We start from the raw sequence: 14,737 nt of genomic DNA on the forward strand, positions 1-14,737 counted from the left end.
TGTCTGTCTGTCTGTCTGTCTGTCTGTCTGTCTGTCTGTCTGTCTGTCTGTCTGTTACGTTTTAACCCCAAAGAGTAAAGGCCAGTTAACAGATTTTATTTTTATCCAAAGATTTTATAATAAATTGGGTGGATTTTTCTTCCATTGTGTCTTCGTCAAGTTCTCTTTCCGCTTCACCTTCTCCGGTCTCTGCTATTGTATCTCGTTGCATTTCTTTCGGATACCTATAAAATTGTAATGTTATTGATTAAGGCGTGTAACATGAATAGATCAGTTCGAAGGCAGCTCAACTCAGCGCTATTTTCTTTTTGTTAGACCGGACCAAAGGTCATTAGGAAGACGTGAAGAAAAGATGGAAAGAAGACATTGGGTACCAAAAAAAAAAGAGAAATAAGATACTGCCTTCACATCTTAAGCCAAAAAGAGTGTAGCTACTAGATCTAATTGTCACACCCTCAGTGAAGGAGGTCTGAATATGCTATCCCATTTTAACACCGGGTACAATCTAGACTGGAGGGTTGCCCTAAACTACTACACCGGAGAGAAACTGAAACTAAGCGTTGACGGTAGATTTTCCCGGAAAGCCTTAGGCTACATCTTAATCTAGACTTGAGGCCCTAGATTTAGATCTAGATTCTAAGTGAAATTGCAGATTGCAGAAGGTTCTGTCTCCATTTTTTTCAAGCACAGTTGAAGTATCGTTCTTGTACCGAGGTGGAGGGTCGCTTGTTTGTTGGTTATTGTTGAGAGTGAGTGAGAGTGGAAGGTGAAATAGCATGACGTTAAAAGTACAACCGCTGTTCCATGGGGTGCTGGCTACCTCACTGAAAGTTGTACGTTATGTATTTCTCCTGCTTATCCTGTGCTTCCACGTCAGTTCGTCAACTGAAGGTAGGCCTAGATTCTACGTTAATGCTTTTCTTCACCATCTGATTTGATGTTTGGATCTAGATCTAGATCTAGATTCTATATTTATATAAAATATGTGACGTTTCAAAATGTTGTAGAAATCCTTGTCCCCAGGCTTTTATCATCGTCATCGTAGAAACTTATGAACACAAAATGCGGGCTTAATTTGTTAATTTGTTAAGTAGGCCTATTGTTTTGTATATTTGTATACCATTTTTTAATAGAAGATTTTACTAACTTCATGAGAAATGTGTACCCTTCATGCCTCATACTTTAGGAGATATATATGGGAGCTTTTGTGGGTAAAGTAGCAGAAAAACGTATGAGATTTTTTAATTACTTAAAATAGATAAAAGGAATATACCATTTAATAATGTTGCTGCTACTTCTATCTTGTTTAAGTAATGAGATTTTACACTCAATTGATAAGAATGATTTTCAACTTAATTGCTTAGTGCAGCTGACCGCAGGGGGTGTGGCAATATTTCCCATTCTTCTCCGATATCAACAGTTTTACCTCGCTAAAGTCAGGATAGGACCCTCCTGGATCTTTTTTGCCTTTAATTAACTAGATCTATCTCCCTTTCATCACACCATTTCAAAACAGATTTGAAATATATATATATATATATATATCAATAGAGGAGTATATATATATAATTCCTTTCCGAAACCGTCACTTTTTCATGTTATTTGTTATCAAAGCCTTAAAGTGTTAATGTGTTTTCGATAGTTAAGATCTTCATGAGTAAATGTTTATGCTCGGCATGAGGCAACCTCTACTAATGGTTCAGACTCCATGATTCTTCTAACATACCTTTTACCCCTTCCGTTACTTCCTACTCAGTTACCGGAAGTGGGAATACGAGAAGTAAATTTTAAGGCAGGTATAATATATATATATAGGCAGGGGCGAAGCGTCTATATAATCAAATAATCACTGCTTCCCTTCCTAATTTTGAAACATTGTCGCTGTCAAATTCATCCATAAACGTAAACCTCTTAAATTAAATGTCAAAAGACGTTCGTAATCAACAATGAACAGTATGCCTAACATTTAAAACGGTTTCACGGCCACAGAAATAGCCTCCTCACCCCTCTCGGGCCACTCCATAAGCAGTCGCAAGCTTTGATTAAGTAAGCTTAAAGTGACGCTGGAAGAGTCCACCAATATAGTTGAAGGGAACATGTGCATAGCAGTCTAAGCTGTTTCATTGCCACATATACCCTGTTCACCCCTTTGGGGTCACAGTTAAAATCAATCTCAAGCCCTGATTATGTAAGCTAACTAACACTGGTCGAGTCTACCTCACAAATGTGAGGGGAACTAACTCCTAACAATCTCTTCACTGTTGCAAGTGCTTGCTTTTTTTCCTCGACTTTTTACCGTCCTATAATCAGATCGTGACCTCGATTATGACACCAGCTCCTGGCCGCGGAAGGCTAACAAAAACAGCCAAATGTAAAATTTAAAAAATGATAATTGTCATGTTCTACCAAAGAGTTAGACTCACTGGTAGATCTATAACATATAGATCTAGTACTGACGTCTCTGCTTCTTTGCTTTGTGTTTATGTATTCACATCTAAAGTTAAATTTAATTTTAGTTGGAACTGATATTTAATAAGATACTTTCCCGATTATTTTGGCGGTTGAACATACAATATGAATTCCGGATTTGTTTTCATTCACAACTCAGAGTCGCCGCCTCGAGTAAGATTCTTGTGTCATATCTACAGGCCATATCTGGTCCCGTTTCACTTTGATTACCCTGTCAAACAAGTCAGCCTTCGCCCCTGTATATAGGCAAACTCTGGCTCATGGGTCAGATACCATCACATGGCCCGCAGGCAGTTTTTGTCTGGCCTGCAAATCTACCCAGTAGATTTAATTAATACTGAGTGAAGCTCACCGTGAGTTGATACAGGTCAAATATATATATGAAAAGGTAATCTTGATTTTGTCAGGGGAGGTAAAAATAACAGGTTCTATTAAACAAGGGAAGTAACTTTTATTTTCGGAAAAGTAATTTTACAAGTGTGTTATATAATATCTGTTATCCCTTTTTTCTATGACATACTGTTTTAAAGTTTAGACTCATTTTATTTCTGCAGTCGATTGGTAATAGTAATATAAGTAGTGGTACAAATAATGTAATCTAAAATTCGAAAGACAATGCAAAGAAGCTAAATAATATTTTTGAATTGTATATGTAAAGTAAAGTGACTAGGAAACTTCAAAGGGAGGTAATCATTTAATGATCATTTGTTTAAGTTAATGTAAGTGATTTCCCCTGTTTATATAGTTGTGTCATTTTGAGAAGGAAGTGGATATTTATACGGCAGGCCGTCAAAAAATCGGAAGTGATAATTCCACGGCACATAAATTCAGTCAATCAGAACGTCCAGACTATTTATAATAAAGCCTATAATCTCTTTTCCAAAAGTAACGCATTATTATAGAGATACAATTTAAGATACCAGTATGTTTAGTTAACAATGTATATCCTTTTCTATCATTTTGTGCATTATGGACAATAATGAAATGTTTTGTGTGATTGTAACGAGAGTGAGAGATGCACAATTTATTTTGTGCAAGCAAAATGGAGAGAAGACTGGGTTTTTTTTCCAACAGTAGGGTGCGCATTTGCGGATGGGATCGGGTCGGGTCGGGTAGGTATGATCACCCGACTCGTCGCCTGGAAAACAAACACAATTCTTGCATTGATACACTTCAAGCAGAGCCTATGCCGTCGAAATATCAATTCCGATCTTTAGACTCAAGACGGCATACCGTATAGGTATCACTTCCGATGTTCAGACAGGATGCCGTGGAAATATCAACTACGATTTTCAGACGGCATGCCGTCGAAATATCGCTACCCTTTTGAGAATGAATTGATTGAATGTAATATAGTGTTCACTGTCCACCCAGTGTTTTTCTGTTGTGCTGTAACAATGTCTTGACGGAAAAAGCAATTTATAAACGTCGGTTGTGTTAATTAAGTTGAAAGTGGGCGTTTTAGCTGGACTGGACCTTAAGAGAGTCACATGTGATGACATATTATGTAGCCTATTATTTGAACAGATGATGATTTCATTCAAGAAAAGTAATAATTATGTTACTTAATGAGCTGAACGTAACAGCATAAAATTGTATTTTCGATTCTTATACGAGCACGATGAAAAGGGTTTTATTAAGTTGTAATGTTAAAAGAGAAAACAAAAATATGCATTCCATCGTATTAAAAACCCTGACCTGATAGAGAAAATCTGACACCAGATTAGAATAATTCTACAACGCAAATTCTTTATGAAAATTAAATACAAATGCCAAACGAAAATTTTTCAGAATTTTGTAGACCAATGTAATCGATAAAAACGAAACCGCCCGTCTTGAAAATCCACATCTTTACTCAAAAAGGGTCACGATTAGTTCCAGTCAGTAGTGGAAAAATGGAAGTGATTCATTCATATTGAATAAGTATCAAAGATGATTCTCTCATGGAAAAAAAAGTACAGTCTAAAATAAAGGTGTGGAGAAACAAAAATAGACTCATGAACATGCACTGACCCCTTGCACAATCTTTACTAGCCATTTTTCACAGAGAACTCAACAACAATTATAAACCCTGTGTCATTTTATGAGTTCAAATCAGTCTGGGCTGCAAGTCCAAAAGATTCAGAAAGGCAGACATACATGTGTAAGGTCTGTTCCCATACCAGTCCCTTTGCCTAGGCTATGTATGAAATGAAAGCTGTCGGTACAACTTTTCTGTCTTGCGTCATTTCGCGTGCTCAGCTGACAACAGATCCTGTATGTTTATGGAATGTGAAACGTGTAGACTGAAAAACTGTGTCATATCTAGATGGAAAAATGGCTTGCATTGGAGGTTGTGAAAGAGAGCGAAAATTCAATAAGTGGTGAAATGAAATCTGTTAAGACAGTGTGAAAAAACAGTTTAAAAGCATGGATCATTATGGAAAGTTAAATTCATAAGTGAATTCATAAGCCCAGCTTTGAACGCATTTAAGTGTCTCGATTAGGCACTGTCCTGGTCCAGCATCTGTTAAATCAAGATGTTAAAATTTTTTTACTCTCCATATAACGTGGGGTTTGTCGTATACATACTTCCTTTCTGTTACCATATTTTCTTATCCGTTACCTCAATTTCTTTTCTGTGACCAATTTTCCTCTTTGTTACCAACACATTCAAGGGTTATAAAATGAAAACCATTAATACAATGCCATTACTTGTGGATTCCAGCACAGGTCAATGCTGACCGCTGCCTGTACAGGTGGTTTTATGCATGTATCTGGTTTTGTTTCTAAATTATGAAAAGCAAAAACTGTAATTAAATATTGGCAGTTTTCACTTCTCGGTCCTACTATAGTGGAATGTGAAAAGCTTGATATAAACAAAATGTTGTAAATAATAAACACTGCCCCAGTGATTGACCTGATTAAACAATTAAACTCCAATCAATGTTAAGTTGGTAATGGAAAGGAATATTCTTAAGCACAGTACATTGATAGAAACCTATATCTTTCGATATTGTTCAGAATTAAGCTGCAATATTTTACACCAGAGTGGCGAAGACATGCCCACTCCATCGTACAAAAATTGATAACACAGCAACTTCATTTTTCTTAAATTTAAGTGCTATGCCAAGGAGCCAGATTTCTACAGTTTTTAAAAAGTCCCGTATATATAATATATATGTGAGGCAGCGTGGTGGAATCAGGCTCTCGTCAATTTTAGGGCATATAGAGTTATTGGTACCATCTTAAAGCTTGTTCACCTGTCTTTATTTGGATGAAAAAAATATCCATTTATCTTGAATACAAGTCGAGATCTTTACGAAAGCAGGAGGTGGGGGTCACCTGTTTTCAGAGGTAAAATTAGTGAGAAAATGCCCGCCACAGATTAGTTATTTCCTTAGCTTAAGAGTACGTGGTAACTGAAAATCGACTTTTTTAATGCCTTTATTCAACGTTTTTCTGAAAAATCCACACAGAAATGAGTTCTTCAATGGGCATGAAAAGTGTTGAGCCAAAAAAACAAAATTTGTTAAAAATTCACAAACCTGCGGAAAAATGCAAGTTTCTTAACATTGATTATTTTGACGAGAGCCTGATTCCACCACGCTGCTTCACATATGTAGTATTACCACTGCTGTAGCTTCTACTACTACTTCCAATACCAACTCTAATTACTTCTGTTACTACATGTTCCACTAATACTGCTGCTAATCTCTCCATTACACACACACTCACAAATACCCACATTCATACTTGACACTAATACGAAGAGAGCACTAGCAGCTGATGCTATGTAGACATAAATATCTCTCTGTACATAGAGGTCTATATAGAATGTATGCATGCATAATTACTATTCTCTATGTGTTTGTATGCCATATGCATAGTTTTTGATGTAATTAAAAAAATTGGATTGTACATGGATAGTGATAGAAGGAAAAGCAATGGCATTTTTTTTCTCTTTCTTTCTCTCTCTAGACTCTGTGTCTCTGTTTCTCTCTCTCCCTCTCTTCTCATCTCTCCTGTCAGTGGTGTAGGTGACTGGGGAAATCAAAGCAAAATAAACAGGCTGTACACTGGAAAGAACTCTAATGGTGAATCGATACCTGTGAACATCTGTGCACAAAATTAAATTGACGTTATTTAATATTTCTTTTGGTATTGCCTCTACATTTTCTCCTCTTTCTAGCTCAAACCTCTGCAGACCTAAAATTTTACTCGTGTTTAGCAGTATTTTTGGAAGATATTAATTCTATCCAAATTGTTGTAAGATAATTATTGAACTGAAATGAGATACTGAGATGAAATGTGCATCCACAGATAATGTGACCATCACAGCTCTGAAAGACTTACAAGACATCTATGAGAACTTGATCAAGCCCTTGGAAAATGCTTACGCTTTTGGGGAGATTCACAAGGATGTCATGTTAGGTAATTATGGTTCTGGGAAGGCTGCACTTATTCACAAGTATTCTCAGAAAAGCCGATTATTCAGATTTATCTGGAAATCCTGATTTTTTGAAATTGTTGAAGTTGTCTGAATATTGTCATTTTGCACTTTATTTAAAAATTATAGTTTTGATGCAAAAAAATCTCGGACTATAGGATCTGTAAACCTTGAGTCCCTTTTCGAAAAGTTTAGAATTTATTTTTCGTTATGAGCTGGCACCTCTGTATCACCGAGTAAACATTCACGTCCCCCCCCCTCCCTCCAATCTGGTATTGTTTATTTACTAGTATAAAATGGAATGAATTTTTCTTTTATGGACAATAATTAGTACAAGCACTCGCCAAGTGAGCTGTCGACCAGGCCAGATAAAGTGTTTTAACAGGTGTTCATGGTGGGCTGATCAGACTCTTTCATCTTGCTTGTAGAAGAAGTGAGTCTGATTCTTGATGGGTGGAAAAGTTTATTTTTTAAAAACTGTTTCTGTTCAGATGCTGTTTCCCACTCCAACTGGGTTGGCTTTGACAGGCATGATCAAAGCAGCTGCCTCGTAGATGATCAGAATCATCTTGATTAGGGCATAAAACATTTTTTTGTCAGTCAGTGTTGTTTATATTCTCAGACAGTATTGGTTGTCTTTTCAATCCAATAAGTGTCAACATTAAAAATGTTTCCTTGCCAATGTACAGATGATGGAAAGCATGTCTTGTAGAACATTATTTTAACCTCCTGACTATTGTTTTTTTTCTTTGCCTTTCACAAAGCAGCATTTCTCTCAAATTGATTAATTATACAGTCTAGTACGCATATAGCAAAAAAAGTGAATAGGGAATGGATTTTCAGGTCCTGATACTTTTCTTGTATATATAAGTAATACATAATGTACTTTGTTTGAAAAACTGGCACATATAGAAAACAGTTCATACAAAGAAACAAAGTGAAAAGATGTGGCGCGCACGGTATAAGCGTAAACCAACTGCCTCTCTGCCTCTCTACAAGTTTAAGAGTTTAAGCCAAGGATGCATTATTCCAAGAGTACCAGAAGTGTTCAGCTGTAGATCTTACCAGCAAACTTCCTTTGCGTGTGGGGAGTTGGCCGTCTGTATTCGCATGAAGGCATATATCTGGTATTTTCAACATGTCTGTCAGTGCACTTCCCTTTCAACAGAGATTACACACTATGCAACAACTTGTGAGCATTCTGCAAAGTTGGGCTTAAGTATAGTTGTAGACTAGTAGAGAGTGGACCATTGCGGAGCAAAAGAGTTCGAATGGCTTCTTGATAGAAGAATGGCAGATCTCATCAAAAGTGAATATATATATATATATATTTTAATATATGTTATATAAATATAAATATACATATATATATTTGAACCTGGTTTAATGGTCATCTACATCATCATCATCTGCATCACAGCATCATCAACATGCATACATGCAACCATACCTACTATCTGCATAGCTGGAAGTACATGGTATCATTGTGATGTTCTTAATAACAAGATTCTTATTACTATCCTGAACCTGTTCTTCATAACATGTAGGATTTCGGCCAGTCTCTAAAAGGGAATTCTTTGCTAAGAAAAAGTAACAATGTAAAGTCTACCAACTACAAAACTAACCTTTTCATCATTGTATGTTGACTAGAGCTAACATATTATCACCTACACAACATTACACTAATCAGATGGCATCTATCTGTTAGAATTGGGCAAGAGGAACACCCCCCCCCCACCCCCCTCGAAAAAACAAGAGAACCACCCCCCAAAAAAACAAAACAATAAACAAACAAAAAACCCAACATCCGGCCCCTGGAATAAGATAATCACATGTACAAATGGCTGCTTCTCTTTCCCTATTTACATTTGTTTTCTTTGCATCACAATAATGACACTTCCGACTGCCAATTCGCTGGAAGTACAGCAGGGCAAATATACATTGGTAGGACCTTAATACAACTCAGACAGTTGGCGGATAGCAGTGGAAAGGCACAGATACTATGTTTATAAGTGTCCCTTTTGGTACATTTGCAAAACCTCTCTCTCCCTCTTTCTTCTGGCGCTGTGGTGTCATAAATGGTCAGCGATGCCGACAGCACGCAGGAACTCAACACTTGCCCGGGGGTCCTTAAAAAGTGCTGAAAGTGGGTTACTGAAATGTCCCAGCAGACGGGTTCTGGCACGAAAGTTTGCAGGACATCTCAGGAACACATGGTCCATAGTTTTGTCCTCCACCAGTTGGGAGAGAAGCCGGCGGTCCTGTCGTCTGAGCGAGGCCTCAAGCTGGTATGATGGCAGCTTGGCAGACGGCAGTTTGGGTTTCAGCTCTCTTTTCCACTTTGTTGTGGGTCGACCGGTGGATGATGGCTTTAGCTGTCGAGAAATCGATTGGCGTGTCAATCTATGTAAGCGCTGTTGCTTCTTTGGCGATGCTGTCAACTTCCTCGTTCCCAGCCAGTCCAACGTGGCCTGGAATCTACTGTAAGTGGATGGAACATTCGGAGCATTGACAGAGTGTGTTCAGATGCTGCCAGATTGAGCATGCCACCTTTTCCGATTGGTTGGTAGGGCCGTATGACAGGCGCATGACTGCTGACCCGGAATCAGTGAATATATGAATATGAATGGGTACTCTGTTCGGAAGGCTGCCTGCTGTGTGGAGTGCCACAAGCATGCCCAGCACTGTGTCTTGAGCAACAAGCTCGGCCCTGTAGCTGGAACAATACCGGCCCGCGGGTACACGGTGGTCGAGTTCGGTATCACCGGTCTTGATCAGTATTCCACTGCCTCCATACTCGGTACTGTGCTTAGCTGAACCGTCAGTCCGGGCTTCTACATCGGGCAGGGGGAGGGATCGAATGGTATCTGCTGCTGCTTTCCTGATGGCTGGTTTATTAGCACGCTTGTAGTCGACGACAAGATCGGTGCTAAAAGTCACGTTGCATGATGTCACGTTGCATGATGCAGCCTTCCACGGTTGTGTGGGGGTAAAACAACCAACTCGTCACATGAGTACATATCCAATTCAGTTTCGGTTACGAGGTTCTGGGCATGCTTTCTCCAGTTCGATTTGCCTGTCCGCGTGGGCACTGATTTTGATGCGGAGGCTCTGCGTTGGTTCGTTGCAGGCAGACGCATGGACTTCTCGAGTGACATGGCAGTCAAGGCATCAGCTCTATGCCTTAGTGATAAAATGTCTGCTTCGTTGAGGAGGCTGTCCACACGAGTGTCCTTTGAGTTGCCCGTGATGATTCTTGCTCCTTCGTCCTGCTTTCTTTTTAGTTTCTGCAGGTTGTAGGGTTTGGCAAGAGGCATGTAGGTAGGGGCACAATAGTCGATAGCTGACCGACGAGTAGCATAATATATTGGCTTTATGCATTTCCTTGAGGCACCCCAGATGATGCCTGTAAGGGCTTTCAATGGTCAAAGTCTGCAGGATAGTTTTAGCTCAAGGTTTGGGATGTGGGCGTTGGAAGAAGACGATCAAGTGTGACCCCAAGTAAGGTGGGGTTGGAGTTGAAGGTGATGGGGGGAGCATTTGAGCGAGAGTGCTGCTTTTCGCTTGGCCTCGTGGGTGCTGGTGGTGAAGAGGGTGCACTTTGTTTTCTCCGAACTGATCTCCATCTTGTTTTACTTTGTCCACTGCTCAAGTGAGTTTATGGTTGCTTGGACACTGTTTTCAGCCTGATTTATGTCTTCGTTGGTGGCGTATATTGTATTGATATTCCATTGGAGGATGTTTAGGGCTTGGTTGTTCTGCTTCTTCATACGGTAGGTGCGCTCATGGTTCCTGGCATTAGGGTCCGTGCAACGGTTTTTACGGCGCGATTGTCTGACGTGCCGTTGTCGAGTCATAGGTTGGTTTGGGTCGAGTTGTGGTGGAGGCGTGTTGATGGGTTGTGTTGCTGCTCGTAGTGGAGGTTGTGCCGCTCTAATTGTACAGGAGATGAACGTCCATTCTGCAGTAATACGTCTTCCCTTCTTCGTTGATGGCAGACTTAGCATCTGTTGTCGGGTGAGGTCAGAGCATTGGAGGTGGACCTACAGAGGACACTCCTGACATCGGGCCGATATTGCTTTTGCAGGCACACTGTCGCCACATACTCCACAGGGCCAGCGGGGTCCCGGATTCTGCTCCACATCCCCGGCCAACATCAGCAGGCGGGCCAGCCAGGCCGGGATATGCTGGCCGCCAAGGAAAAACCCGGGTGGGTTGTTGAGGTCCTGGTGTTCCATGTGGGTTGACGCGTTCCTCAGCTGTCGTCTTGGTTTGTCGGTTGGTAACTGACATCCCTCGGCAACAGCTGGCGGGAGCACCATCTTGCAGGCTCGTTGTTCGCTCTCATTTGCAAAACCTGACGGTAAGTGGGGCTGGTAGTATAATGGGCAGAGCTGTTAAAGTACTTTGAAAAAGATACTTAAGTACAAATTTAAGTACAATCTAAAATATGTACTTAAGTACAGTAAAAAAGTACTTTCCTGTAAAATGTACTTGAGTACAAGTACTTTAAAAAAGTACTTATGAGTACATTTTAAGTACTTTCTGCTAATATTCTAAAACACTTCAGTGCTAATGCAAAACATCATATTAAATAACATATCCAGTATATTTGACAAATTAGGCCATTTCTTACTAAAAATGTAAACAGTATAGAGTCTACAAAGCATTTGAATATATGCACTGCACGTAGGTGGAAAAGGTCCGTGAAATTGAAAAAAAAAAACCAACAAATAAAAAGATGCAACTAGTGAAAAAGTGATATTATGAATAGAACTTGTTTGAGCTAGACAATTTGATCAAATGTAAGTCAGTCAAAGAGGTCGGAAAGTAGGAAAAGTATCCAAATTGGAAAATATAGAGACAAAGTTGCTCTTCAAAAACATAGAATTGATGAAAATTGCCAGCAAAGAAATGGAAAAGTGCCTTGAATTCTTCATGAACAAATCCTCAAGGAATCAAGGTGGCCTTCAGCATAAACCACAAAAAAGTTTAAAAGAAATTTAGATAGCCTAAAAAATTTTTAGATATACATTGAGAACTCAGTTTCAGTTTCAATTGATTATAATAGTGGTAAGACAGATTTTGGTCACACTGTGCAGTCCACGGCTCCCACGGCAAACCAAAACACTTAGTTTCCTAGAGTCTAGTAAGTGTAGTGTAACCAAAGATTCTCTACTACAGTAGTCTCCGCCTAAGATCTCAGTGCTCGGGAGCAAGGGAAATATGGGATCTTAGCCGACAAAGCCAAGGAAGAATCTACAGTGACCCATGAACTGACGTGACCCCTGGGTGAGTTTTTAACATTTGGCGAGCAAAGAGTGGTCGACCTTGATGACCAATCTCAGTTGCATGGTGGCATGAGGCATGCCATACACTCATTAGTCTATCGTAAGTCTCGAGATCTTTATCTATATTTATCCAGTTGCCCCTCCCCTTTACCTGTCCAAATATTTTAGCCTTCCGTCTCTGATTGAGCCCCCCATCTTTGTCATTACGCACCATTACGTTGTGACCACATCAATTAAAATTCAGGCTGTCTCGCAAATTCGGGAATAGAAAAAAACTGCCTTCAAGGGTCAGGGAAGAGTTCACAGTTCGATGTGATCCTGCCTGGAGCGAACTTGTAGGCCCTACCCACCCAGCGAGTGATGTAAGTTTAGTTGGCGAGCTCAGATGCGAGTGCGATGGTTGGGGAAAAGAAACGCATTGGTCAGTTCACACCTCGGTGTGATCCCGTCTGGGGCAAACATTGTACAGTTTCATGGAGTTTTACAACGCTTGTGATCACATTCACGAGAGTGGCTGATCTTTGATGCGACGGGCTGTTCTTTGATCTCAAGTTTTAACTCTGTTGATCGGCTGTGCCCGCCTGGGTGTTTGTTTTCTAAATTATGATCAGAAATGCTGGCACTTACCCTTTCATTAAGCTTCAAAAGTACTCAAAATGTACTTTAAAAATACTCAAAAGGACTTTTATAAAAAGTATAGGAGTGCAGTAAAAGTACTGATTCTCAAAATGTACCGGAGTACAGTAAAAGTACCGAAAATTGTAACGTAAGTACTTGTACTCCGTTACAACCAGCTCTGATAATGGGGAATGATATAACATGGTTTGACTGTACATATGTATTTTTGTTTATCACCAGCCAATGAAATCCCTGCCAAGCCTTTAATCCTCATGGTTGGTCCGTGGAGCACTGGTAAGTCGACGTTGATCAACTATCTGGTGGGTCTGGAGGATACTGTGGAGAGACTCCACACAGGTTAGTGCAGCACTCCGATGTACGTTCTCTCACACATGCACAAACTCTACATACACATACCTTCATGAAATCAAGTATGCATAAACACACATGTCATAAACACACGCACACACACTCACACACATACAGTCAAACATACACATGCACAACTGTTATAATTTAGATACCAACACATGTATATATATATATGCAATTGTTCTTGATGCTCACACTACCACATTATTCTGTACTCTTGCATGTTCTTATTTATTTACATGTATTTTTTCCTTCTGCTCAGGAGCTGAGCCCACGACCAGCGACTTTTTCGTTCTGAAGTATGGCCCGAAATATCGCAAATTCAAGGGTATGGAGTTAGTTAGTGACGAGAAGCAGGGATTTGCCTCTCTGGAAAAGCTTGGCTTGGTGAGCACATTAGTAGTCAGTTATTTCTTGAGACCCATTCATATTCTCGGCTGTGGCAAGACCACGCTCCTAGATTGGGGGTCTCCTGAGCATGCAGCAAAATCATAACCCTTATGTCATTAATAAGTATGCATTTTTAGAATAAGAAATGGTTGTAGCTGAACTTGATTATGCATCAGAATGAATATAACATTTTGTTTTAATATGGCCTTGCATTGTTATATTGTTGGTAAAAAAAGTAATGGGGCAACTCACTCTTCCCACTCCCTCACTGAAACATTTGCACCACCCTTCCTTGGCATGAGAATTGGATAATATGGTCTGTTGCTATCTGAATTAGTTTCATGCTCGTCATCCGCCATTTCTTTGTCTTGCTTATAATAATTCTCATCACTCATTGAAAATGATGACCAGGGCATGGAAGGTTTCTTCTTCTCCTCCTTTCCTTGTCCTCAGATTCAGAACTTGACTATGCCATGTTTTGACATCACAATTGAACCCCCCCCCCCCCGAAAAAAAAGAAAGAAAAAAAAGAAAAAAAGAAAAAACAACAACTCAGTGCTGTCCAAGTTCTATAGAAACAACTTTTTCCAAGGAGACTTTTTTGTCGGTGGTGTGTTCAATTATTCAATTCTTCCTTCTTTTTCTCTTCTTGTACCCCTGCCAGAGGTTAGGGAGGAAGTAACTGATTGTAAGATTTTCCAATCACAATGCAGTTGATTTTTACATATGTACTGCTACCTCAGAATTATAAAGTTCTATCTGCCTTTTTTTGGCTTTTTTGAGTTACTAAGAGCAAGAGGTCAGAAACCAAATGTTCAAAAGGGTTAGATTATTCAGAGTCACTATCAAGATATTCATAGAATTGCATTCGAAAAAGCTTGACATGATGTGAAACTCAAAATCTTTAAAGGGGGGCTACACCCCCAAAGTCCCGATTCGGCTCAAAATTATGGAATTTGAGTTGTAGGCATTTTTAACTTCCTCAACCTCTCCTACAACTATTTAATTGCAAAAGAAACCCCCCAAAACCTCATTTCTTCACATACCGGGCATGTTTGTAAACACTATTTCCTCATAAAGTCAATATTTTATTTTTATTTTTCAGCCGTTTTCTCAAAACGCGACTTTTCTCTATACTTTTTTAAATAACTCCACCATTTTTCATCCT

At 39.5% G+C, this 14,737-nt stretch overlaps 1 protein-coding gene across 3 annotated transcripts in view; it reads left to right on the forward strand.

Moving 5' to 3' along the window:
• The first annotated feature begins 548 nt into the window (after positions 1-548).
• LOC101852347 (sarcalumenin) overlaps positions 549-14,737 on the forward strand; it is a 20,717-nt gene continuing 6,528 nt past the window's right edge. The window contains exons 1-4 of one of the 3 annotated variants that reach the window (XM_005105424.3): positions 550-891; positions 6,772-6,882; positions 13,048-13,164; positions 13,442-13,566. In XM_005105424.3, the coding sequence (XP_005105481.1) occupies positions 777-891; positions 6,772-6,882; positions 13,048-13,164; positions 13,442-13,566 (468 nt within the window). In that variant the 5' untranslated portion in view covers positions 550-776. Of the gene's footprint in view, positions 892-6,771; positions 6,883-12,149; positions 12,191-13,047; positions 13,165-13,441; positions 13,567-14,737 lie in introns of those variants that run through there. The other 2 variants (XM_035971609.1, XM_005105426.2) reach the window with 2 other exon arrangements.

This window comes from Aplysia californica, unplaced genomic scaffold (assembly GCF_000002075.1).
Source record: "Aplysia californica isolate F4 #8 unplaced genomic scaffold, AplCal3.0 scaffold00470, whole genome shotgun sequence".
Classification (NCBI taxonomy): domain Eukaryota; kingdom Metazoa; phylum Mollusca; class Gastropoda; order Aplysiida; family Aplysiidae; genus Aplysia; species Aplysia californica.